The following is a 25,215-nucleotide window of genomic DNA, read 5'->3' as shown; positions in this document are numbered from 1 at the left end:
CGTGGTGATGAGAGATTACGTACTATAAAATAGTGATTATTACAAAAGTTAACGTCACGTTGTATACCCACCTGAGCAGCGAAAATAATAGGATGTTATGAAACTGAAACTGTATTTCGACTTGTAGAACCATAATAGAGAAGTTATTTTGTCGGTGGAACTCCACTTTCGGTGATTTATTAAGAAACAGCAAAGATTCCTTGCGTGTCATGTTGCGGTTCAGTTTTTATGAAGAACTTCTGGATTTCTCCAGTATTGCTGTGCTTTGAATCGAGCGAAAAGTAAGTAAAACACAATGCTGTCGCAGATTTTTTTTTTCATATTTTTGACGTCTTCTTGAATGATTTTATAATCAATTTTTGACGATTGCTCCAACATATTGTTACATAAAAATTTGCATACCTGAATCAACTTTTATTTGCCGTTTATTTGAAATTAAATGTCAATGAAGTTTAAAATCCTTATAAGAAAAGATCAGTGACTGGTATATTTCATGATATAGGATCGCTTAGAACATTATAGACTAGTTTAGAGTGATTGTTTGTTTCTAGAGGATAATTTAAGTTGTTCGACATAGTTCTGGAGGACAGTTTGACTCTTTAATAGCTTGATAATTCAGTTTTATGCGTGCTTTTCCAACTTACACAAAATATTTTCAAATCGTTAAAATGACTGTGCAACAAGATTCTGATTGAATGTAAGGATTAAGTTGATTATTTGATAAATGATAAGGTTGGATAGATAGGTCAATGTTCTTTTTTTGAAGGCTGATATTTTACGATATTTTTAAGATCATTTCATGTTGTCAAAAATTTACTGAATGAAGATTTACTTATTACAATCACTAGGTATACGAAAATTAGTTTTTTGATTCGATGAAATAAATATTCATTATCCTGTGAATCGATAGTTTTTAATGAAAAAAAAAAAGTGAATAAGGTACCTACCAACTAACAACCTTAAGACAAATCCAATTTTTGTCGATTCTGCTTAAAAGAAAATTACATTTAGGGAATTCCCTCAAATATTGTTATAGGATTTGAGGATATTTTCGTATCAGGGTATTCATGATTCATCAATAAAAAGGTTTCTTGTATTGAGTTTCATGTCATATTGTATTGGCATTATTCTTTCCAAGTTTAAAATTATAATGAGATCGATTTCGGTCTTATATGTGAAGGTCGTTTCGATCACGTGGATTAAAAATTCATCTTACTTTCATTCAAAATCGATAACCTTTGTTATACTGAACGTAGCGCGAAGTCAGTACAATCAGAAAAACAGAATCAGGAATTTTTCAACAAGTGGCTCGTTTTGATTTCAAAAAGGTATAATTTAGGAGAAATCAATGGAAGTTTCTTTCACTATGAAGAGGAAGTAGGTATCTATTAAGGATGGAAAACTAAATCAGTCAAATGGCCGACACGGCTACGGTTGCAGCTATATCCTTTTCACAAGGTTTACCATGACCGTTTTGCACATTTCCGGCTGAATCTCCTCGATAACTTCACTAATTCCATCTTTAAGTCTTGAATCGATTGTGGAGCAGCTTATTTTTCACGTGACCCCAAAGAAAAAAGTCTAAAGGTGTCAAATCACAAGATCTAGCTGGCCAATTGTGAATACGTCTTCGAGAAATAACACAACCAGAATTTTCTTGCAAAATTTCGATTGTTTCGTTGCTTGTGTGGCACGTAGCGCCTTCTTGTTGAAAATAAACATCGTCTACATCAATGTCTTACAACTCCGGCCATAAAAAATCATCAATTATAGCCTAATTCCCAAAATCGACGGGGAAACCTGGGTTTTCGTCAACGCTACGGGCTACAACAGCAATATTCTCAGTTGTTTGTGAGCGACGCCCACGGTTTCGATTCTTCACATCACTAACTTGTCCCAACAGCTCAAATTTTTGCGCCATATCCACTATTGCCGGCTGAGAAGGTGCTTCACGACGACCCAAAAGAGCCTTAGTTTTGCAAACTGTAATTTCAAAATTTTCACCATTTTTGTAGTGAATTTTAACAACTTCAGAGCTTGGTTGAAGCGTGTATCGTGCCAATTTTAGTAATGGCGTAGTTTTCACTTGTTGAATGTTAAAATATGCCAGCTTCAAAAGTGACAGGTGCCCAAATAGTGGGATATTCAAAATGATGCCTCTTTTTGGAAAACCCTGTAGATATTAAATCATAATTTTAAGCTCTGTGTATAATTTCGTGCTAACCGGTTCATGGCAACCATAGAAAATGTAAGCAGAATAACGAAATATTCAACCAAATTGAAATTTAGCTGGTAAATGTACAGGGTGAGCCAAATTGAACACTTTAGAATGGGAAATCCTATTTCTATACTAGATAGACGAAAACTGATGTCTGTAACTGAGGAGCAATTTTCATAAGAAACTCATTGGTGAAAACCGCAACTCTATAGCTATCACCGTTACATAGTTGGAGGGTGTTTTTCGAAAATTTTCATTTTCTAAATATTGCTGTAACTTTTTTTCTATTGAAAATTTCCCATTTCTGTGAAAACATTTGCATGGCAACTTTTTACTTTTTACGTAGAACTCATTGACGTTAATTGAATTCTCCGCAAACCGATATTTCATGAGATATCGCAATGAAATTTTTTTTCAAGTGGGAAACCCCGTATATTTCTATATATGACGATAGAGATGAAAATTACCATTCCAAAAATATAGCATACTTGATATTTTTCCAAAGTCATGTTCGAAATTCCAACAGACGGCCGGCTAGGTCGCCTGACCTAACGTCTATGGACTTGAAAAAGAAAATATCATAATAAACCATAGTGTGAAATTTGCAGTGTTTTTACAACGAATAGGATAATCCATGAAGGATATGTTCAAATATTACAATTCGAATGGAATTTCATCGAAAAAAAAAAAGAATAATGGAAATAATCTCATGATTATTGTCTTTGACTTGAATTCTATTATAATAAAAAAAGTAGCAATCAGCATAAGCCGCCAATCAAAATGATTTTCTGGAAGAAATCTCGCGAAATTATTTCTCATTGAATTCTCAACTATTTATTCATTGTTTTGCCAATTCATTATAATGTAATTTGATTAAGAACCTCTTTTTCAGTCGATTCTTTTCGATTCACCGTTACACACGGATCTAACGTGGGGTAATTATAATTCAGCTCAGTTCTGATATTATAAAATCAGGAAATAGTTAATCTTAGATGCTAGTTGGGAAGTAATTTAAGGCGACTAAGGCGTTATATACATACTACGCACACGCTTTATTAGTGAAAGCATTTTTTATCGATTGATTGATTTCATTAAATCTGTATAGATTGCGGAATTAACTTGCTCCTAGTTATACTACAAGATGTAAAATATTTGAAAGCTGAAAATTATGAAATATACAGATGCAGTTTGTGTGTTGTAGTCACTAAGTGAAGAAGGCAAGTACGAGTAAGAATAGTGTAACAAATAGGAAATTACGTACATTTTAAACTATGCCGTTATCACGGTACAACAATTTCCACTTTATCTGTGCAAGTTTTGAAAATTCACTTGACAATTATCTACATTCTAGACCTATTTTACGATGCAGCGGTATTTTTTGAAATTCGAAAGTAGGTATTTGAACGACTTCAAACTGGAACATTTGAAATGTCTTATTATAATTTATATACCCACTTAATTTCATTATTTTGTGTTGTTTAGTTTTTCAGGGATATATTTACCAATTTTAGGGTATTAATTTCATTAAAAAACTTTTTAATCGTTCGAGGAAAACAAATTTTATAATCACCTGATTGTGCACGACGAATTTCATGATCAGAACCACTCATCCAAATAAAATAACTGACAACAATGACATTATAATAAATATCATCTCATATAATTCTATATAAAGGCCATTATGTTGTCTTATCACTGACGGCACGAAGAATGAACGAGCGCTCAAAAGCTTCCGATTCCACGCTAGTGCTGTCCCCTTTTTTTCATTTTGTTAATCCCTCTTTTTGACGATTTATCGTTTAAGGTTAAGTGACGCTACATTAGTTGTATGAAAAATGGATGAAAACGTGTATTGAAAAACCCTTTTTTTATGCGAAAAAAATACTGTGCAAGCAAAGCAATCGTTCAAAGCAATGCTTCATTGAAAACAAGCTTAAAAAGTGGTATGCTGAGTTTAAAAATGATCGACGAACCACCGACGATCTGAACGCTCTAATCTTTTTAGCATGATTTTCAATTACGAAGCTATGACTCAAAGTTATATATATTTTTTTAAATGGGGATAATAGATTTTTGTGCCATTTTTAAGCCATCGCATGGTTTGTATAGTAGTAGTTGTATAGTTTTTCCAAAAAATTGCACAGAAATTTAGTGTTCCCTTTAAAAAAAAAACATAACTTTAGGTCATAGCTTCCTATTCAAAAATCATATTTGAAGACTAGCACGCCATTCTACGTAAAAAATGTCCTGTATAACGTTTCAATTTCAGAGCTCTATAATCGTTATTAACGAAGATATAATTTTTTTTGACATAGCCATTTTTCCAATTTTCGCTTATAACCCGAAAACAAAAGAAGGTGGTCAAAAATGAATACTACTCTTGTTAGTTTTTCAGAAAAAGAGAACGAGAATGGGGTATCAGACTATGTCTATCACCTCTGATTTAAGTTGTAGTGCTAAAACGAAATTTGCCCACCCTGTACATATATCTCTCTTGAAAGTGACTATGTTGACAAATAAAATCGAATTTATGAAAGAAAAGATATGTTTTTACTGTTAGGCCCGGGAGTTATTGAGTGAAGTGTCATTTTACGAGAAAATAATAAACCATATTGTAAAATTTGCAGTGTTTTTCATTTGAAAAACTTTGAATGGCCAAAATTTTCAGATGGAATTCTCAAGCTGAAAGGATCAAAGCGTTATGAAAACTTATCCTCTTCCTGCCATTTAATATTCAACTACCTTAAAAGTATCAAGTAACCTTGTTAGTAGCAAATTTCGCAGTAAAAGTATAATGACCTGTTTGTGAGGAAATATGATCACTAAATAAATATAATCGAACAATTAAAAATATAACAACTTTGAGATGTCAATGAACGCCCAATGCATCAATCTTGTATTTAATCAAGTACTACAAAATAACAGGTATAGATATCGCTGCTTAAAATTCATGTCAATGAGTGAAATGAAATAAATTTGTGTAAAATTTGGATTGTTTTCGAATGAAATTTCCATTCGTTTGAGTTTTTTTATTTCTATTGTTTCGAGCGAACAGCAGGCTGTGATTTTGGTCAAATATCTGTAATTTTCGAATTTTTTCGGTTATTTGCAGGAAGAGTGGAAGAAATGCCAACATTAACATATGAAACTTGTAAAAGATCCTACTCCCATAATTTCGTACTGATATACCGAATTCAGTTCAAAACGCGGAAAATCTAGGAGATGATGATTTTTGCTCAAAAAGGTGCTCGATTCAGGAAAAATGGGGTACCTAAACCTTCTACTTCAAAATTAAATGAGGAATTAAAAATTGATATTTATTTCGAAGAAAAGCAGTGGCGTTACATTTTCTTCCTCAAAAGTATCCAGTCACATTGCTTTACATACGCCACTGGTAGAACAAACAAATAGCTTACATTACAATCTTACTACCTCTCTGTGAATTGAGGCGGACGTTTGGCAAAAATTAAAAAACTTTTCTAATCAAACTTGCTCTCAAAATTTAGATATCGCAATAAATGAAACGAGGAAATGTTAAGAAAAGATGAGGCTATATCTGAGTGTTCATAAAGAATCCCGTCTGTCAACGAATCGCCCCACAGGGTGTTCAGAATGAAATCTAACATTTCATTTTTTGTTCACCCCTCTGATGCATACAACAAAAACAGAAACACCCTATATATAAAGTGTATATATTGTTTATATTTATTGGAAATAGTTATTTATTTCTGTGATGTAAAGTTTTTGTGTTGAATATCAAGTTCAATATGCCTTTTCTGGGCTGAGATAAGTGTAGTTTTTTATTAGATATTATAGCAATAAAAAGTATATTAGTTTTTTTTTCATTTAACATCCCATTTCCAGGAAAAGACAAAAAACACAAAAAGTCCTATACTAGTGCGACGGGCAAAAACCTTCAATTTTTCTCATTTTTGAGTAATTGAGTAATATTATAACATAATTTTATTATAACCAGTCGAAAGCTGCTCTTTCACTCAAATACCCCTAACAGAGGGTATTACACTAATATTATAAAATGTATACAGAGTGTATATGAATAGTTGCGAAAAAAATTAGATAGTGATTTCTCGTCAAAAAATAGGGTGGGTCTTACATATAAACTTTTTTTTAGCCCCCCCCCTTCTTAGTTGAAGCCCCCTAAAGATGACGCCCTAAAAGTAGTTTTCAATATTTTTCTGAAAATCCAAGAAATTCACGAAAATGAAATTAAGCTGCATTTTATGCGGGCAAGGCATTAAAAAGTTTTTTGGGTGGTGTTCGTCTAAGATTACAAAGGGTAGAAAAAGCCACCCCTCAATCTTGTTTTGCAATAACTTTTTCTGTATTCATATTTTACAATAAGAAAATTAATTTTGGATAGACTGATCAATTCTTAAAAAATCCGTCTGTTGTAATTTTTTGCTAAAATTCACGGTTTTTAAGAAAAAAATTATCAACAGATAATACGCCTGAGTTGTGGAGGCTGGAATTATTTTCGATCTTAAATTTATCCAATAGGAGGATGTCAAAACGATATTTTCATTGAGAACTGGTACAAATAAAAAATAAATGTAACAAAAAAAAACTTCTTTTCGGGTGCCATCTATAGGGGGCTGTAACTAAGCAGGGGGGGCTCAAAAAAAAAAGTTTATATGAAAGTCCCACCCTATTTTTCCGACAAGGAATCACCCCTTAATTTTCAACGCAACTATTCATACAATGCTTTCCTCAATTTTCGCGCAACAGCCTGTACAACCAAACCGGCAAATTTCCATCTCCACCTCCATCACCATGACTTGAAACCGCACTAATAGGATTACTCAGACTCAACTCCTTTCACGCCAAACAGCCATCACGATATCTAACTGTACATTTAATTTCCAGAAAATCCACCGGACCATAAACAATGAGCGCTACAATGTTCATACCCAGAAATGATCACAATACCCTGGGAGTGGACCATTCTTCCAGAATTCCAATTTCAATGTCCCCCCTGCCCCTGAGAAGATCCCACAGTCTGAGACTACGCGGGGAGAAGACCTCCCAAAACCACATTCGTTTCTGTGACAACCCTCCGTCCAAACTGGGGAATGGGGTGCCCCAAGACCTGGGGTGTTCAACCCCTTCAAATGGCATGGCGCACACGCGATTGCAAAAGGTTCCTGCTGACCTGCGTGAAGTCAGAACCTCTCATCTGTTATCCAGGAAGTTGGTTGATGGTTGCAATCACCTAAAGACGGATTTTCGTAGTTCAAGTACCCCTAAGGGGGTACCAAGCCCCCACACGCCAAGAACTAAGACCCTGGTAAGTTGCATCACTGTTATTGATCGCCAGTATTTCTTCCTGCTACTTGAAATTTTTATCTTTGTTGTTCTGCGATACTAACCTATATCTAGTAATCTGGGGCAATGAAATTTTTATTGCCATACAGTGGTACTTTAATTATATTAATTATCTCCCCTACTGATAAATTACTCGATTAAACTTGTGCTTGTATCCTGACTCAAATTTGTTGTTATTTTCCTAATCTAATTTAATTGGTTAACTAATTTATCCGTGATAACATATCTCATCAACAATCTGATCATCTTTAGGTGTTTTTCAATACATTCCACGAATTTTTTGAATATATTAACTTGTGCTTGATAATAAACGATTTTTATGCATTATTTTTATGTCTGAGTGAACTGTCATCTTGAAATCTTTTCATTCCTCTTCACTGAACTTCAATCAAATTGAAACTGTTAGCTGTGCACTTTTGTAAATATTTGGAGCATAGCTAGATAATCAATAATAGCTTTTGTTGAATTATATTAGTGATAATTCAAAAACTTTCCCAATACAGATGGTTAAACACATCTTAATACATTTTCAAACTCATTATTTTTCTCGTCTTGGTATACATTTCGAAACCTACATTACTTTATTACTACATTATTTTTCAAGAATAATTGCGAAAAATAAAAGAACAAAGCAATCTATTAATTTAATTTCTCACTGAATAGTTCAATCGAAGAATTGTTTAATATACTCGTGTGAGTTTTAGGAAATACAATTGCACAATTAGTAGTGATGAAGTAGAAGTAGTAGTATAAAACTTACTGTTTCGTATACAATAAAAATAGTAGGTAAATCTCATCTTGGATATATACGCTGATTAGTTCACACAAATATTAATTAATTTCACCTAATCAATAGTCAAGCTCTTTCAATTCAATATATAGTCAACATAGTAATACATGTTCTCATTTTTCTGATCATATGTCCTCAAGTTTCCGAGAAATGATTATTTTCAATATTATTTTCTCGCCAAGTTTATTCTTCAAAATGATAAATCTGAATCTTTCCGAGCACCAATCAGATCTTCCTCGAAAACTAAGATATTTTCCATGAATGTGCTAATTAATTAAAAACCTTCCCGTAGTGAACTAACTCACTTCTCGCATTTTTTTTTCTAGTCTTTATCCCTCTCCACTACTAAACTGCATAATCAGAAGTCGCCAACGATATCTTTGCCTTCAACTACGCCACCTACATCTCCTTATGGTACTAATCATTCTAACCTAAATCATGACTGGGACTCAGAAAGTCTAGGCAGTACAACCAGTAACCTAAGCTTGTCGTCCTGTGATCATGCTGCTATAGCAAGAAATGGTACTACCTTCTCTGGTAGGAGTATGAGGTAGGTAAACAAACTTTGAGAGTTTCTAAAAGCTTTGGTCGATCTTAGTTAAGCACGTCCAACACAATACTACCTGAAGATTTTCCGGCTCATGTGACTTCTTATTTTCATAAAGGCTTTGTAGTCTGGGTTTCTGGACACTCAGGAATCAAAGGAAACGAATAGGCAATAAACTAGCCAAAATAGAGCACCCTGAAGGAATCTTCTCAGAATGGATCACTCCAAAGGTATCTTCAGAGCTTCAACACTGCAAGATCCATGAAGGATTTGGATCTGAGTAAAACAAATGCTACACCTCACCACTGACTTATTTGGTACTGAAATAAGAGTGCAGATTCTATCGAGAGGAAAAACTCCTGTCCACGAAATGCAAAAAAAACTTCAGACAAGAAATTTGTAGGAACCTATCCCAAATACTAGAGTTCATTAGAACTCCGGAATTGGAAGGCGAGCTGTAGATGATGCAGTGGTGAGAGTAGCTCTGATGAGGGTCACAATACACATTTAGGTCACACAGCAATGTAACCTTTTACATAATGAATCAACTTTGTACCTTTAAAAACCCTCATCTCAAGACTTCATTCACAATAGATTGATAACTAGGGCTCTTTTTAATAACCTCCAGATAATTTTCAAGATATTGGTCAAAGGTTAAGTCTAAATAAATTCAGATGAGTTTCTACACAAAGCCACCAAGTTCTCCTTGCCTCAGACCCAACAAATCTATTCATAATGACATCAACCATTCTAGCATCTTCTAAAATCTAGATAATCTTTTCCAGATATATATTCCACTGCAACCAAAATGCTGCAGTGTCCGGTGAAGAATATCTGACGCCTACTCAAAGAGCTCATCGCCAAATCAAGAAACTCAAGAGCCTGCTACACCAAGCCCAAATAGAGCTAGAGCAGAAAGACAGCGACATACTGAAGCTTACAAAAGAAGTGGTGGAGTTGAGGCTTTACAAAGCTGCAATATGTTCACCAGACGACAGGTCGAATTCTAGTGATGCTGTAACAGTTAGGGAAAACAATTCTGATGAGCAAATAACACCAGAAGGTGTTAATGGTAATGGAAAGCTTCCGAACTGTTTAGATTCTGGTGGATCCCACATTGATTCCGGACATTTTGAAGATTTGAATAGAAGCTGTACTCCGGAGAGAGTATCGTTCGATGAAAGTGATAGTATTCAGTCTGTGAGTATCTCTACCTTGTAGTTTAGTTACCCCATATGTTGGCATAATATTTCAGCAGATTGTGGCCAATACTTTTCGCGATATTGAACTTTTTGAGAATTTTTTTTCTAAACTTGTAGTAGGATAATCCTACTACATGTGATACTAAACTACGAAACCAAATGCGATTGTGAAAGACTTCAGCATTATACCTAAAGTCTCTGACTGAATGCTCCAAAATGTTTCAGCCAGAAAAATCAGATAAAGCGGTAGAAACCTGTGATTTTGGTATACCAAGTAGTTCAGAGCAGAAGTTGATTTTAGAGTACGAAAAAAGAATCCAAGAACTAATTAAAATCCACGAGGAGGAGAATTATCAGATGAAACAAAAACAAAATGACAAAATAGAAGAACTCCTTGCAAGAATAGGTGATATTAACCAAAGGTTGGTACCTATTCAACAAATAGAAGCATCATAAGCTAAACAGACCCATTTTTTAAGGTATTGGCAAGTAGTTCCTGAACTAGAGGCAGCCAAAGAAAGGATAAAAGATTTGGAGAAGCAACTGGAGGACAGCTGTCAAAAGTTAGAAGATTTAGAAGCCAAAAGAAAAGAGTCTTATGATGAAATGTGCAAGCAACATGGTGCTGGAACATCAAAATTAACAGTTGATTCTCAGGTCAGGTTAATATACAGAAAAAAACATTTGAAACAACTTTATAATAATAACAATATTTGTTATATTTTAGGTTATGGATATAGCAAAACGTAATCCATCCAGATTGTCAGTTCCTGAACTTCTAGAAGAGCTTCAAGTAACCAAAAATGAACTAGAAAATCTGAAGGTGCGTATAAATGCAACAATCTCGAAGATTTACTGAGTGTTCTTTGAAGTGATTGTATCCCTTTTTAACATATTAACAATTTTCGATTCTTCCAATCTTTAGGTAACTCTAAAAATAAAATTTGAAAGCTAGTGTCACTCACTGCTAGTCTTAAACATAAACGTTTTTAGGATACTGAGTATGCATCGACGTCTAAGAACTTGCAACCATTGCTAAGTGCTAAAGAAGCCCTATCTTTATGGGTTCTTGGCGCAAGAAAGGTAAAATTCATGTTAAGCCTAGTTGGCACTTTTGGAGTTGGATCTGTATATTTTCTGCATGGACCCTGGCTTAGTTTCTATTTATTTGCTAAATTTTTGTCTTCAATTCATATCTGAATAATTCAATTGTTCTGGTTCTGCAAGGTATATACTTCAATTGAATCATCATAGATGTCGCTGTTATGCTCATAAGTGTTAGAAGTAGAATGATGCACTTTCTGTACCTTTTGTAGAATACAAAGTAGTTGAGAGTTTATCACATAAATATACTAAACTATAGACTAGGTTGTAACTAAAAGCACCGCTTCAAAATCACAAAGCTCTGAAAATTGTAAAATATATTGCCAATTAGTTATCCCATATTGGTTGAGTTCTTGGCTGGTCCTCGTTGAAAGATAAATATATTCGAATTCTTTATTTTTACTCAACAGGCTGTTCACAAATTGAAATGAGAGATTCCTTGGTTAGGGTAGGGGATAGCTTGTTTATGATTGTGGTTTCAAGTGAACATCTCAAATTTATATAGGTAAATATTTACAAAATCACATAAAGCTTTAAACGAAAAGAAATTTTCCATACCCACTAATTTTGGGGTGTAGAATACGAATCCATAGCCAACAAATTCTGATCGCTCATAGTTTTTCCAAAAATAAAAACACAAAGGTCACTTCTCTTGAATCCTCTTATATACTGTTGATTTTTATTTCATTTTTGAGTATTGGTTCAATATTCAATCATTGATATATTGAATATATTTTATAGACATTTTTGGGAGAAAATTTTCATTTGAAGGATTCATAAAAAGAGCATAAAATAGAAGTTATATCTCCCATAGCATGCAAGAATACTGGCAATCTCAACCAAAATGGGATACAGCACTTAATGGAAAGCAAAATACTGCTATATTATAAACAAATATTGCTTCCATAATATGTCCTCTCATTCGAAGAAACGGCAATAATATAAATTCGACAGATTATGAAGCACTATTTTTTGGTTAACTCTATTTTCGTTTGGCTAGTTGTTACTACATCACAACCTACATGTATTTTGCACCTTCTTTATATGTTTAATTCGATAAGCAGTTTGGTTTACTTAATTTCTCTTCCAATAAAAACCCTTGTACTCTTGACTTTGTAAATTTAACCTAACAATAATATGATTTCGAAAAGAGAACCAAGCTATTTATCTCAATATTCATATTTTCAAATTGGCACATGAGCTAATCTTTTTTTTTTTTTAGGCAATGTACCGTCAACTGATGGAAGCCAAGAGCAAAAATAAAATAGATCCAGAGATTACACTTCAGTTCTTGAAATCTGCTATCTACTATTTCTTAACAGATAAAGAAAACACATCTGGTCATTTAAAGGCTATACAAAGTATTTTAGGCTTCAGTCAAAATGAGATAACCAACATTGACAAAGCCCAGTTTCAGTAGTATGAAAGAAGTCAAGATGAAAAAGCCAATACTGATAGTTTCTAAAAGTGAAAAGGATGCCTTTAAATTGATAGTTAGTTACATTAAAATTTTACGAAGCATTTGTAGAAATTCTCAACAATACAAATAGAATGGAAATTCCTATGGATGATGACTGTTTCGAATTGCCGAAAGTATCTTCTAATTTTTTTTAAAAAGGCTTCAATATTTCAAATTATAATATACAGATAGGTAGAATATAACAGTGGTGCTAACTTTCAGAAAATTAAGGGCAAAATATTCTGTCCGATCATTGGTTTTGTAATTTTTATAGCTTTATGTGATAATGTGGCACCTAAATTTTCCTTGTTTATTTTAACACTATACTAGTTTTTGTGCAGGGTAACCTAAGGTGTTGTATGAATGTATTGCCATCCATAAAATAGAATATTTACAATGAAATTTCAGAGATAAAGTAGATATTTTCGATAGTCAAGACTGAACTGAATGGTTGTTCAAGTGAACTTGACCCTGTATACATCAAATTTTTCCTTAATATTTCTAGAATCAATTCGTCTATATTTTATTCAATGGTGTTGTAAAATTTTAAAAATTATATTTAAATTCTGAATTGAATTTTTATTGACCTCAATTCATTTTCAATCTATTATCTTTTCTACCCACAATATTATATGAATTTTATTATCAATCCAGAATCCACAAGTAAGCTGTGCTTGAAATCTATTTAGGTTCAATAAACGCATTGGTAATTCACTTAAAATGAAGTGAAAATCGAGATAACTTTTGACAATGTAGAGAATGTCCAAACTATTGAAAAAGAGAAGTGAATTAATATATATCCTTATTCTACATACTAAAATTATCAGTGCAGTTTAAAAACATTGTAGATTGCCAGGAAATAAATGCATGATTTTTAGCATTACTTCAGTGATTCATAAACCACCAATTCAAAGAATAGATTTTTTTTTGGATTTTTATTAAACAGTAATTACAATTATTTTAAATTATAAATGTGATTACTGCTCACTTCTTACTTCCTAAAATGATACCATCATATTTCTGTTGGAACCATTTCATGGCATCTTCCTTGGTTAGTCTGTGGGGTGCTCCTACTTTGCCTTGTTTCCTTCTTCTGTGGGCTACATTGAATCCTGGACGTCCCAATACTACGTAGAAATCAAGACCATAAATTCCTATGCTTGGGTCATATTTGATACCAAGATCAATGTGTTCTTGGATGCCAAATCCAAAGTTACCGGATGCTACAAAATGAGAAAGATTAGTACATTCATTAGATAACCAAACAAGTCATTTCTACCTGAGAAATTGTCTCGTCTCAATTCATATTCCCTAACTTTGAGTCCCCTCTCCAAAATTTCTTCTGCTTTAGGGCCTCTGACTGTACAATGCACAGCAATTTTTTCATTCCTCCTGATACCAAAAGACCTGACGGTATATCTAGCTTTTGAAAATACAGGTTGTTGTCCAGTAAGTTGTTCCAACACCTAAAAAAATAAATATTGAGAAGGTGCTCAAATTTGCTTCAAAAAAATAATTACTTTGGCTGCACGAGTTAACCTATCACCAGATTCTCCTACACAGATATTCAAACATAGTTTTCGGATATGAAGATCCCTCATGGGGTTCTTCGACTTATCCTTAACCTCTTCCTTCTTTTTTGTTGCTGCTACGGGCTGTAAAAAAATGATACTTCAAACACATTTTCGATATTCCAACATGAAATTATGTTGCGAGATACTTAAAAACATAGCAATGAAATCAATGGAGGTTAATTACGGAAAAAAATCTATAGCAGGTTATTGAAATTAAAGTATTACAAATAGAGTGAAAATACTAATTTAGGAAAATTGAACAAAATAATTCGGATATTTGTTGATTAAATATTATTCAAGATAACTTACCGCCATCTTTGCGTTAAAAGAATTTAGACAGCGCACACACTACTGGACTTTCAGAATTGTACACAGAAAGAAATAAAAGAACAAACGTAGGTTAGGAATCATAAACGTTCGTCTTCTTTTCTTACGAATGGAACTACTTATCTACATTTAAAAATAATTTTGTATTCGGTATATCATATTATATGGATTAATTCAAACTATTCTCAAGAGATTGCAATTAATTGAAAATGTTCAAATGAAAATTCATTCTTTAAATTTGTAAATAAATATGTAGGAAGACAGGAGTCGTTCAAGAGTTCTGTAGACCAACTGGAATATTTTTATTACTGTGTTTTGAAATTGAAATGGAGTTGGATTATTTGGAACTCTTCAGAAATAAATATTAAACTTCATTTCTCACCTTCAAAATTAATTATAGAACATCATAATATTCTCATTTAATATATGATAACCTCAACTTTGAAAATTATGCTTAAAATGGAGAAGAAACTCTTACTAGCTGTAAATTGTGAAAAAATAATATACCTAATAATGATGAAAAATGGAAATAATATAAAGATTTTCATAAGGAAAATGAAATATTCTTGAAATATACAATGCTCATATGAATATATATATATATATATATATATATATATATTCGAAATAGGTATCTATGGAAATATTTTATTTATTGCTATAGTAACATTGTTTTCAGCTGTCATATTATTTTTTTATAGTTCTAGCTCCTGAAAAATGGAAGAAATATCGCAGCAAATTTCAGATACATTAATTGAATTGGAACCTCAAGTAACATCACTTGATCCAAACGAAAGAAAACTTGCTAGAAGACTTCGAATTGAAAGGCGTTTGGAAGCTCTAAGAAGGTTATACAGCAGTGCATTTTTCTTACACGCTGTTTTCTTTAAGATGTGAAACATGTTTTAATTCTTTGTTACTTTCACCAGATTAATAAAGTTATTAGAAATCCATTCAATTACAATAAATTTTTTAATATAATAGGTTATGATTTCAAACAATTTTTTAGGCAAAATGAGCCTGAACAAATTGATGAAGAGGAGAAGAAGGATAAAAGTTTGACTCAGATACAAATTGAGAAAAGCATTGAAGTTTTAAAAAAACTTCTTACTGAAGGAGAAGAAAGGGTTACAAATATAAGAGTGGCTAGTGATTCTAGAGAAACTGATCGTAGAGAATCTGAAGGAGTAAATAGAGAAAAAATTATTGAAGCATTGGAAGAAGAAGCTCAACTTGCTGAAGAAGCTTTTAAGCAAATCTCAGAGAAATGGTAGAATATTATTTTAATAAAAAGACCAGTTATCTTATTATTTTAGAAGAAAACTCAGTAATTCAAGATGAAAATATTATAATTCAACTTACAGCAGTAAATTAATTATTATAATATTAGAGTTTAAGTGGCAGGCTAAATTGAAGTATAAGTTCAAGACTGGACAAATAACACTTTTTGTAATGACAATAAGAAAATTTGGTTGATGAAATGATACAATATAGCATTATTGTAGTATATTATACTTAAATCATTTTGAAAAATCATGATTATTATGATATAGATCTCATAAATTGTATATATATAGGTTCTCGATTCTAAAATCAAATGATCCACTTAATATAAATGAAAGAATGATGCTACAAAAAGAGAAATGTGAAGAATTGATGACTCAGAAAGATGGAATAATAGCCATGCTGAAAGAGGAAATAGCGACGGCAGAAAAGAAATTCAGCAGTGACCAAAAGAAACAAGTGGATGATATTTGTTTGTTGTCCAATAGGATTGAAAAACAAGTATGTATTGTAATGCTATTGAACTTTTTTTTTAAACAAGTTTGTTTATGTAGATTGCTCTCACCAGAAGAGCCTATAGAGAACAGTTAAAACTTATAGAAGAAAGTATGCAAGCTGAACGAAAAATAATGATGGAAATGAATGCGAAAAAATGGGAAGAACTCTATAAGAAAAGAGACCAGGAAGAACAGTCAAATTCAGACAAAAAGTATGAGCAGATGGAGCACTTTGATAACCAGATGACAGAGCTAAGAAGGGAATTCCAAGAAAAATATCGAGAAACTAAAATAAAGTTAGAAAGAGACATTGACGATTTAGAACAAGAACTAGAAAGGATAAAAGCACTGGCAATTTTGAATAGTGAAAAGTTGGACTACAATTATCAGATTTTGAAAAAAAGGGAAGATGAGAATATAATAATAAAATCACAGCAAAAAAGACGAATAAACAAGCTGCAAGATATTGTTAATACTTTAAAGAGAAGAATATCAGAATATGGAGAAGGAACTAAGCAACAAATTATGAAAGTATCTGAAGAAATAGCTAAATTGCAGAAAAATATCTTGGATATTGAATCAAAAGCCGACCATTTCGCTGAAATAAATGATGTAAAATTCAACCAACTGTGGGATATGAATATGGAAAGAGTTATGGAAGTTGCTGAGAGGATTTTAACAATAGACAAAATATTGCATGAGCAACTACTTGGTTTAGAGTGGGTAGATAAAGGAATACTAAAGAAGAAAGAACTAAAGAAGGAAAATATGCCCAGTTACAAATATGCTGTGGAAGTTCTGGAACAAGAAGGTTCGTTTGCAATATTAAAAGTTTAATATAATCTTCAAATTATTTTTTCAGCGAAAGCACTAAACCCGCAAACAAGTCTCACTGTAGTTAAGAGCCAGAGGGAAATCCAGTTGGACCAGAAGAAAGAAGCAGCAAGAGATATTCTTTTGAAACAGGTCATGAAGCAAATATCGGATAAGGCCGGCTTCATATTGGAAGATCGTTTACAACTGATCTTGGAACCTTTTCTGGAGACGGAAAAGACGATGATAAGAATGGATAACGTCTTTTCCGCCTTGAATATAACCAAAGATGCCGATATCGACCAACTTTTGGAGTATTTCCTGCCTTACACGCATTGTCCAGTGTGCTCCACTGGACCTTTGGTGGAAAGGAAGTCTTTGCCGATCGAAGATGTGGAGGTGGAAATTCAAGACGTGTCAATGTCTACAGGAACGGATGGTGAGTTGTTTATTTAAAATAGAAGTTGAACGATACTTTTGAAGGTTTTGCGCTCTTGTTTCATGCGATTGGCAGTCAATTTTCGAATTTTGATCAAGAATTCGAGGTCAAAATCAATTGTGTTCGGCCGCTGTGTACACATTAACACTTGAGCGAAAAATGCTAGAGATATGCATAGAGAAATGCTATGAGATAGGTCCAAATATCTGGGTTATGTTCGTTATTGAGCAGAATCCGTTCGATTGTTCCAATTCAAAAAATACCTATCTGATCAAACGGAAATTTAGAAATGAGTTGAATAATAGTGAAAAGGATTTTTATGCGAAATTTTGTGTTTTTTTCTGAAATTTCGATATCTTGGAATCTACCTGTCAGTGTTCACTGATATAAAAATTTGTTTTTCTGAAATTCAGCTATGTAGTTTCATCACAGAAAATTTTTCGAAGAAAAAACTGATTTGTTTTAAATTGTTTTCGTTATTGACATGGACGTTTGAAAAAATGCCAAAATGCAAGAAAATACAATTTTGAAATGTATAAATTTCAATTGAAATTTCTCCCGAAATAGACAAATCTTAATATGTTTTTTGCATGAAAAACACCTTCCAAGCATGCATCTGTTATTTTCATATGCTTCCCCATTTCCTGAATTAGAAAAATTGATAAATGATATATTTTGAACAAGCGCTCAAAAGCTCCTGACTTCCAAGCCAGAGTCCTTTTCTCATTTTTCTTAAAAGATGTGTAATTGTACTGTTATATTTATAGCTGATATGATGAGTGCTTCTGGAACTGAAATATCTCACGTTTCGGAAGAGAGTAAAAAGACGATTGAGAAAGAAAAACCCGCATATTTGTTGATACCCACACCGCACCTTACTGGAACAACTATCACTACCGTAATGAATGAAGTGATTGATGCCAATGTGGATGATTCGGAATCAACTGATAGTGATGCCGAAGATCGATTAGTTACTTACGAAACCTTGGACCCTTTGGAGAATATGCCCCCTTTGTAAGTTTATATGAGCTGAAAGAGATATTTCTTTTTTCATTTGCTAATATCTGTGTTTTTAGGAGACCAGGAACTTCTCAAAAGGAAATTACTTCTACCACTGCCGTGCAAGTGGTACAACCAGTAGTAGAAGAAAAGATGTCTTGTCAGTATCAGCATCCTCTTGTTATTAGCTCAGTTTACGTACTCAAAGCTCTGAGGAATTTTGTCAACAATTACTACAAACCAAAACTGGGGTAGGTTGTTCTGAAAAATTATAATTTTGTGAATATGAAAGTTAGTTACTTACATATATTACTCTACTAACATTGATTTTTGCTCAATTTATTGTGTTTTTTTTCTAGTCTTCCTACGATGGAGCAAAGACTTTCAAGGCAAAGAAATACAATTTGCCGCTTAGTCGAAGAAAGTGACATTAAAATGTTTTGGGAACAATTCAAAAACATATTTACAGAGGAAAACGACAATATTTGGAATGCTCTGTCTGAAGGTTTAACAAAGTATCATGCTATTTTGAAAGGTAATATGAATTATGAAATTGTGGGTTTTTCATCTCATAGGATTTTTAATTTCAGATCGTAAATTTTTACATGATGAAGTTGTTGATTTGAGACAACAGAATCAGGATCTGAAAATCCTTCTTGCCAAGTATATGGATAATCCTGACGATCCAAATTTGGAACCTCCATGCGCTATGCAAAGAAGCAGTCCACCAGGAACAAGAGCCCGAAAACTTTGATATACGTATATTTTTCTATTTTATAAATTGATATTCTATTTAAAATTTTGTTGGTTTATTCAATAAAATTTGTAAATTGTAGTATTTTGAGTTTTGATATTAATTATTATTATTTTTGGTATTTATTGAATATACAGGTTGTTACCAAATAAGTAAAAAGTTTTTAGAGGATGAATCTTTGTTGATAAAAAAAATAAATCAAATAATTAAAAAAGTAGTCTTTCCTGTGAAGAAAAACTTTTCCTTGAAAAATTACACTTTTTCAAAATAGGAATTTTTTTTTCTTCAAATTGCTATGAATATTTTTCAATTTGGTTTTCGTATTTTGAAGGGGAGAAACATGCAGCCTTTTTGCTTTTTTCACCAGAACTTTTAAACGCAAAAAAATTAATTTCATAATTTAAAAATATTTGTTGAAAATAGTGATAAATTGTAACATTTATTAACTCTCGTTTTTTATGGGTAGAACATGATCGTAAAATTCCATTTCTTCTTCAATTGAAAAATAATTAATACTTTCCAAAGATGTTTCGAGTTTTCATATTAATTGATATTGAATGAAAATTCTTATTTTCCCTATTTATTGAATATACAGGTTGTTACCAAATAAATAATTGTTACCAAGTAAAAAGTTTTTAGGGGTTGAGTCATAGAAATATTTTAATATTAATGTTTATTAAAATATTCATCACATAACATAACAAAATTTAGTTATTTCTTTTTACTCAAAGTTCTTTGCTTCTCGGCATGCATAACAACTTGATCATCAACAGAAAGCCCTTTTTTCCTTCTTAATTCCTTTCTCAATTTACTGGCCCTAACCGCACTTTCAACATCAATATCCTCTTCGTCTTCATCATCAGATACTGGTTCGTAAAGTGGATCTCCATTAATAATTTCATAGTGACTAAACTTTAAATTAGGCAGAGCCTGACCAGATGTCATTTTACGGATCTCATCTGCGAAACCGACACTTTCAATAACTGGCAATTGTGCTTTTACTAAATACTTTTTTTCTTCCTCGTCCATCCCAACAGCATCAAGAACTTTACCGTGCCGCTTACTTATCACAGTATATACTTTACCTAAAATAGAGGTGTTAACCTGTACGTCTGTAGTGAATATTGGCTCCATCAACCTCAAAGGTCTTTTCTCTAGAGCTTCTCTAAATAAGGATTTGAGTTGTAATTGGACGGATGCAGTGTTCAATAAATTATTTTCGATTAAGTCAGAGTTGAACTCGTATTTTGTTACAATAAAAGCACAATTCATTATGGGCTCTTCACAAAGAGGTCCAGATTTACAAGCTAACTTGAAGGTGTTAGTTATACAAAAATCATATGAACTTCTGTTGTCAGTTTTTGGGGCTTTAGTAAATATATCACATTTGTAATCCTCTGTACCGTTTATCAATAAATTTATGTTGTCGTTCATTGCACCTACACTCCAAATTTTATCATAAAGTGTCATCCAGAAATTTTTCTTTTTACTGAATGTTTTTTTGAGGTTTTCTTTAATTTTAGAAATAGCCAAATTTAAATTTTGACTTTTGAATTTCTTTTCACCAAACTCATTACTTTCATCTTCGTCTTGAGATGAGTGCTCTTCGATCATTCTCAATAAATTATAGTTACGTTTAATCAAATCTGAGATATATTCTGGTACACATACAGCTACAACTGAAACCGTGAATGGGCCAGAGGTCAGAGTAACAATTTTTGATTCTTCATTCTTAGGATCATATTTAGATGTCTCATATAATATTGTTTCTCGCAAAGACACCATGGGACTGTACACATTGATTTCAATTTTGGCAAACTTATTTCTGAGGTCTTCAAGGCATTTTTCTAGATGTACGCTTCCAGCAGTTAACAAAACCAACTCTCCAGTTTCTTGTGTTAACACTTTCAGACAAGAATCGCTTTGTAACAAATCTTTTAGACCTCGACGCAAAATTGGAAGTTCTGCTAGATTCACAGGCTCAATAACATTTCTTACTATTGGTTCTTGGGGTTGTTGCTCAACAAAAGGGACACATTTAACAGTATTAGAAACTGTTGCTGTTCGCAAAACTGCAGATTCTAATCCGGCAATAGCGCAAATGTTTCCAGCTGGAATATTATCTACTAAAAGCAATTCCCTTCCAAACAACATGTATAATTCTTTGACCGTTGCTTTTGTTATATTCTTGTTATTTTCAATGAATTCATTTATATTTTCTTCTATTTTATTTTTGTCTGGAGTGTACTCTGGATGTAAAACATATACTTCATCCCCGATTTTCAAGTTTCCAGTGAACACTCTCGCTAAGGCTACTGTTACAATATCTCTCTCCTCTTCTTTAACTTCTTCACTGTCATCAGAATCCAACTTTTGTTCTTCTTTGTTTCTTAATTCTTGGAGTTCTTCTGGTGATTTCAATACAAATGCTTTTGGTTTATTTTGAGATAAATTTGATTTGTGTACACAAAACATTTTTGAAACATATAATACAACAGGGGCTTCATCATTTGAGGAACATTTTTCGAAGTGGGGAATCAAATTTTCTATGCATTCATTCAAATAAGGCTCTTCACAGAAAAAATGTTGGTTCAGCAAATATTTAATTTTTTCTAACGGAATAGCACATGGTGGAGGAATAATTTTGTGACATTGTTGTAATATTGTCTCTGCTAGAGGATTCCAAGCTTCTAGAATGGCTTTAATCTGGATTTTAATGTCATTATGTTTCATGTCTCTAGTGATATTTTTGATATTCAACTTATCTAAAATATGGTCTACTTTTTCTCTTTCCATTCGTACTACAATTGTGTAATAGATGTACTTCAGTGTTTTCAAACATAATTGAGTGAATACATTAGTTTTTCTTTTTTCTATAGCACCTGATTTTATTGATTTACTATTGGCATCTATATAATAGTCGAAATTCCACAACTTTTCATTTAAAGAATCTACAGTTTCATTAGGAAGTATTTTAGTGAACATAGCTGCTATATGTTTTAAAGTAAAACCCCATCCATGAATTGCACTGGCAAAAATAACATTTCCTTTTTCTGGATGAAAAAGTAGATCAGTTTTCTCTATATCTATTTCACTTTCTGTATACTGATACAACTCAGCTACCACAGCATTACAATTCTCAATTATTTGGGAAAGACATAAGAATATTTCATCCACATCTTTGTTTACGAACAACCTATCTAACTTGTTCAGAACAAGAATCATTTTGGCTCGCTGTTCAAAAGCTTGTTTAATCGATTCTTTAGTTTGAACGCAAACACCTTCAGCAACATCTACTAAAATAATAGCCCCATCAGAAACTCTAACAGCTGCCGTCACTTCTGATGAAAAATCAATGTGTCCAGGAGTGTCGATAACATTCAACAACAGCAAATAATTGGTATTGGAGTCACTATCATGTAATGCATTTAAAAGGGATACTGCACTACTTTTCATCGTTATTTTACGTTCTTGTTCATCCGAACGGTCGTCCAAATATCTCAGGGTTCCAGCTAGACGTTTGCTGACCAGTCTGTTCGTTGCAAGTAGAGAATCTGCAACAGTTGTCTTTCCATGGTCTACATGGGCTAAAATACAAACATTTCTCACACATTCTGGATGTCTCATGCACTTCTGGAGTTGGTTCTGACTCGGTTTTGACGCCATGTTTTGAAACACTTTTTAATTTTGCAAGAGCAAAGTAAAGGGCAAACTGCTACTAGTAGAGAAATCAACATGTTGTGAAATATTTTTAAATTTTTTAGGTTAACAATAAACGATCACAGGACATTCACGAAATGAAAAATGTCTTCTTGGAGACGACTGATATGAAATGTCGTTTTTTATTATTCTTTTTGTTGTCTTTGTTATTTTAATTTTTTGTAGCGATTTAGTCGAAGAAAACTTCATTTCCTTCATAGAATTATTTTTCATGTATTCAACACAGCGCTGTTGCGGTCGATGGTGGAACTATGTAAAAGTATATTGTTCCATTATTTATGATTCATTCAATCAAAATATTAAAATTTATGAAATAGTGCTTGAAATCGAACTAGACATCAAACTATTCAATAAATATTCTGGTTATGAAGAAATACAAATAAACATCTAGATCTACAGAACCAACATTCAATGTACCTTGTTCAATTAGTTCAATGGAACATCCACAAGAGGGAGCATCAGAAAAAGTATTTTAACTACATTGTATATTCATTAATTTATGTTATATTATATCGTTTCAAAGCAGATTATGTAAGATTTTTTCACCATGTTTAGATATCCATATATTTATATACATATTTACTTATTTATTTTTGTTTGTTTTATTTCAATTATAAGATATAGATTATTCCCATTACACTTCATTTTACTTTATTTTTGATTATCAGGGTTGTACTGGACTGTTGAGTTTTCATTTTATGCACCTCCCCATGAAATGTTTATAATGAAAGATTGTTACAGGGATTATTTTCGTTGGATATATTTTTCCCAATTTGGTATTGTAGACTAGTTATTTTACTATTTTTTTTTTTGTTTGGTCGGAATTGAAAACCGGTGGGAGTTTTGTTTCAAAACTCTCTTCGATATTCTCACCAATTTCCAACAGCTGTTTATATATAATGTATTTTTGTATGATTATTGTTATGAAAAGTATTGTTGGAAATAAAGTATATATTATTATTATTATTATTAATTAGAATAAAATGAGTAATCCATTCATAATGTTTGAAGTTTGATTTCATAGACATCTTTCCGCTCAGACGTGATACTGTATAAAAAAGTAGGTAGTTTTTGTTTTTTTCTACGCTGACGACTGTACTTGAAACTGACTTGATATAAATTCAACTGGGAAAGTGAATTGAAAGCGCCCATGATAAAATTACAATTGTTTTAGGTTGCACTGCATAAATTCAAAAGGTGGGTACGCTTCTTGATTTTTTCAAAGAATTTTATGTAAGTTCAAATAGTTCATAATGTTTTTTTCATTGCATCAATAGCGCATAGTAAAGTTAGGTATTGAATGATTTCGAGAAAAACCAAACTGATTGAACAATTGTTTTTGACAATATTCTCTCAATTCTATATCAAGTCAATGATCTAAGATCTAAAGATATTCACTATTCAGATCATTCTAGTGTATAGAAATATGTATGAGGTGAGATAAGCACTTTTAGAACTTGCCTGAACTTGAAAATTATTGAAATGTTAAAATTAACAATTTCGTGAATTTTCCCAATATTTTGACAGTTCTGCCAATCCGGACCGACATAACCAAAAAAATAAATAAATATCAGGTCTGTTTAGCCATTCTCGAGTTATAACATAACATAACCGGACTTTTTTTATTTTAGATTTAGGTTACTACCAGAAACAATGAATGGTCGGAACCTCTCTTGAGAAGTGCGAAATTGTCGGCACATCAAAGAGACCATAAGCTAGTGAGTCATCGTATTTGACCTGGACCGAATATTTCATTCATAAAAACGTTTTCACTCGCCAAGAACAGAAAAACTCCTGATAGGTACTCACTTCCGAAGCAATAAAGATAAGTGAGCTGAAAAAGTCCAAGTATCCAATAAAACAAAACAAACATGGGGATGGCCACAAACTGAATTTTAGCGCCTTCCAATATCCTGTTCGACACCTAACTTCCTGTCCCAACCTATTAGTTCCTGTCAAAGATGGCAGAGGTAAAAACAATCGCCTTGGATGGCATTAAATATTTACTGTCAAAGAGATAACGCTTCTTTATTTTTACCGATTTGAATTTCTTGGGTGGGTCGGACATCCAAGTGCAGTGGCGGCCTGCTGGGTGGCGTGCAGGGCAACCATCTGGGGCTTCGTATAACAAACGAAAAATTTTTT

The 25,215-nt window shown here is 32.6% G+C and overlaps 4 protein-coding genes across 10 annotated transcripts; 2 read left to right on the top strand and 2 right to left on the bottom strand.

Moving 5' to 3' along the window:
• On the top strand, window positions 1-13,234 carry LOC123681707 (putative leucine-rich repeat-containing protein DDB_G0290503). Of its 6 annotated transcripts, none has more exons than XM_045619952.1 (9): window positions 1-281; window positions 7,103-7,523; window positions 8,678-8,901; window positions 9,684-10,098; window positions 10,326-10,522; window positions 10,580-10,757; window positions 10,828-10,923; window positions 11,094-11,183; window positions 12,427-13,234. In XM_045619952.1, exons 2-9 carry the CDS (start codon window positions 7,125-7,127, stop codon window positions 12,622-12,624), a joined length of 1,797 nt encoding a protein of 598 aa, XP_045475908.1. In that variant the 5' UTR covers window positions 1-281; window positions 7,103-7,124; the 3' UTR covers window positions 12,625-13,234. The 6 variants fall into 6 exon arrangements, with proteins under 6 accessions (XP_045475908.1, XP_045475913.1, XP_045475910.1 ...); XM_045619954.1 differs by having other exon boundaries at window positions 37-285; XM_045619955.1 differs by lacking the exon at window positions 1-281 and adding an exon at window positions 583-697.
• Window positions 13,235-13,582: 348 nt separating this feature from the next.
• Window positions 13,583-14,663, bottom strand: LOC123681706 (60S ribosomal protein L11). The gene is made up of 4 exons (XM_045619951.1): window positions 14,547-14,663; window positions 14,184-14,318; window positions 13,943-14,129; window positions 13,583-13,886 (listed from the first exon to the last, which is right to left on the bottom strand). The coding sequence occupies exons 1-4, from the start codon at window positions 14,550-14,552 to the stop codon at window positions 13,648-13,650; spliced, it is 567 nt and encodes a 188-aa protein (XP_045475907.1). The 5' UTR covers window positions 14,553-14,663; the 3' UTR covers window positions 13,583-13,647.
• A 315-nt stretch (window positions 14,664-14,978) lies between these two features.
• On the top strand, window positions 14,979-19,431 carry LOC123681705 (dynein regulatory complex protein 1). Of its 2 annotated transcripts, XM_045619950.1 has the most exons (10): window positions 14,979-15,195; window positions 15,266-15,412; window positions 15,574-15,834; window positions 16,142-16,349; window positions 16,403-17,156; window positions 17,208-17,597; window positions 18,365-18,611; window positions 18,674-18,847; window positions 18,956-19,131; window positions 19,187-19,431. In XM_045619950.1, exons 2-10 carry the CDS (start codon window positions 15,282-15,284, stop codon window positions 19,348-19,350), a joined length of 2,505 nt encoding a protein of 834 aa, XP_045475906.1. In that variant the 5' UTR covers window positions 14,979-15,195; window positions 15,266-15,281; the 3' UTR covers window positions 19,351-19,431. The 2 variants fall into 2 exon arrangements, with proteins under 2 accessions (XP_045475906.1, XP_045475905.1); XM_045619949.1 differs by lacking the exon at window positions 14,979-15,195 and having other exon boundaries at window positions 15,213-15,412.
• Window positions 19,432-20,008: 577 nt separating this feature from the next.
• LOC123681704 (elongation factor-like GTPase 1) lies at window positions 20,009-23,252 on the bottom strand. Its single transcript, XM_045619948.1, has one exon. It carries the CDS (start codon window positions 23,014-23,016, stop codon window positions 20,062-20,064), a length of 2,955 nt encoding a protein of 984 aa, XP_045475904.1. The 5' UTR covers window positions 23,017-23,252; the 3' UTR covers window positions 20,009-20,061.
• Window positions 23,253-25,215: the final 1,963 nt, after the last annotated feature.

This window comes from Harmonia axyridis, chromosome 6, assembly GCF_914767665.1.
Source record: "Harmonia axyridis chromosome 6, icHarAxyr1.1, whole genome shotgun sequence".
Lineage (NCBI taxonomy): Eukaryota > Metazoa > Arthropoda > Insecta > Coleoptera > Coccinellidae > Harmonia > Harmonia axyridis.
The sequence above is the reverse complement of the archived record's forward strand: the minus strand, read 5'-3'. Positions and strand labels throughout refer to the sequence as shown.

What these genes read in the sequence shown, in the direction of transcription:
- LOC123681707 (XM_045619952.1), top strand. Translation starts at nt 7,125, where the DNA reads ATGAGCGCTACAATGTTCATACCCAGAAATGATCACAATACCCTGGGA. An exon ending in ATAGGTGATATTAACCAAAG is followed by an intron (nt 10,523 to 10,579) that starts GTTGGTACCTAT and finishes CCATTTTTTAAG; the next exon opens with GTATTGGCAAGTAGTTCCTG. An exon ending in ATGAACTAGAAAATCTGAAG is followed by an intron (nt 10,924 to 11,093) that starts GTGCGTATAAAT and finishes AAACGTTTTTAG; the next exon opens with GATACTGAGTATGCATCGAC.
- LOC123681706 (XM_045619951.1), bottom strand. An exon ending in GGTTAACTCGTGCAGCCAAA is followed by an intron (nt 14,130 to 14,183) that starts GTAATTATTTTT and finishes TTATTTTTTTAG; the next exon opens with GTGTTGGAACAACTTACTGG. An exon ending in GAGACGAGACAATTTCTCAG is followed by an intron (nt 13,887 to 13,942) that starts GTAGAAATGACT and finishes CTCATTTTGTAG; the next exon opens with CATCCGGTAACTTTGGATTT.
- LOC123681705 (XM_045619950.1), top strand. Translation starts at nt 15,282, where the DNA reads ATGGAAGAAATATCGCAGCAAATTTCAGATACATTAATTGAATTGGAA. An exon ending in AATGTCTACAGGAACGGATG is followed by an intron (nt 17,598 to 18,364) that starts GTGAGTTGTTTA and finishes TTATATTTATAG; the next exon opens with CTGATATGATGAGTGCTTCT. An exon ending in TACTACAAACCAAAACTGGG is followed by an intron (nt 18,848 to 18,955) that starts GTAGGTTGTTCT and finishes TTTTTTTTCTAG; the next exon opens with TCTTCCTACGATGGAGCAAA.
- LOC123681704 (XM_045619948.1), bottom strand. Translation starts at nt 23,016, where the DNA reads ATGGCGTCAAAACCGAGTCAGAACCAACTCCAGAAGTGCATGAGACAT.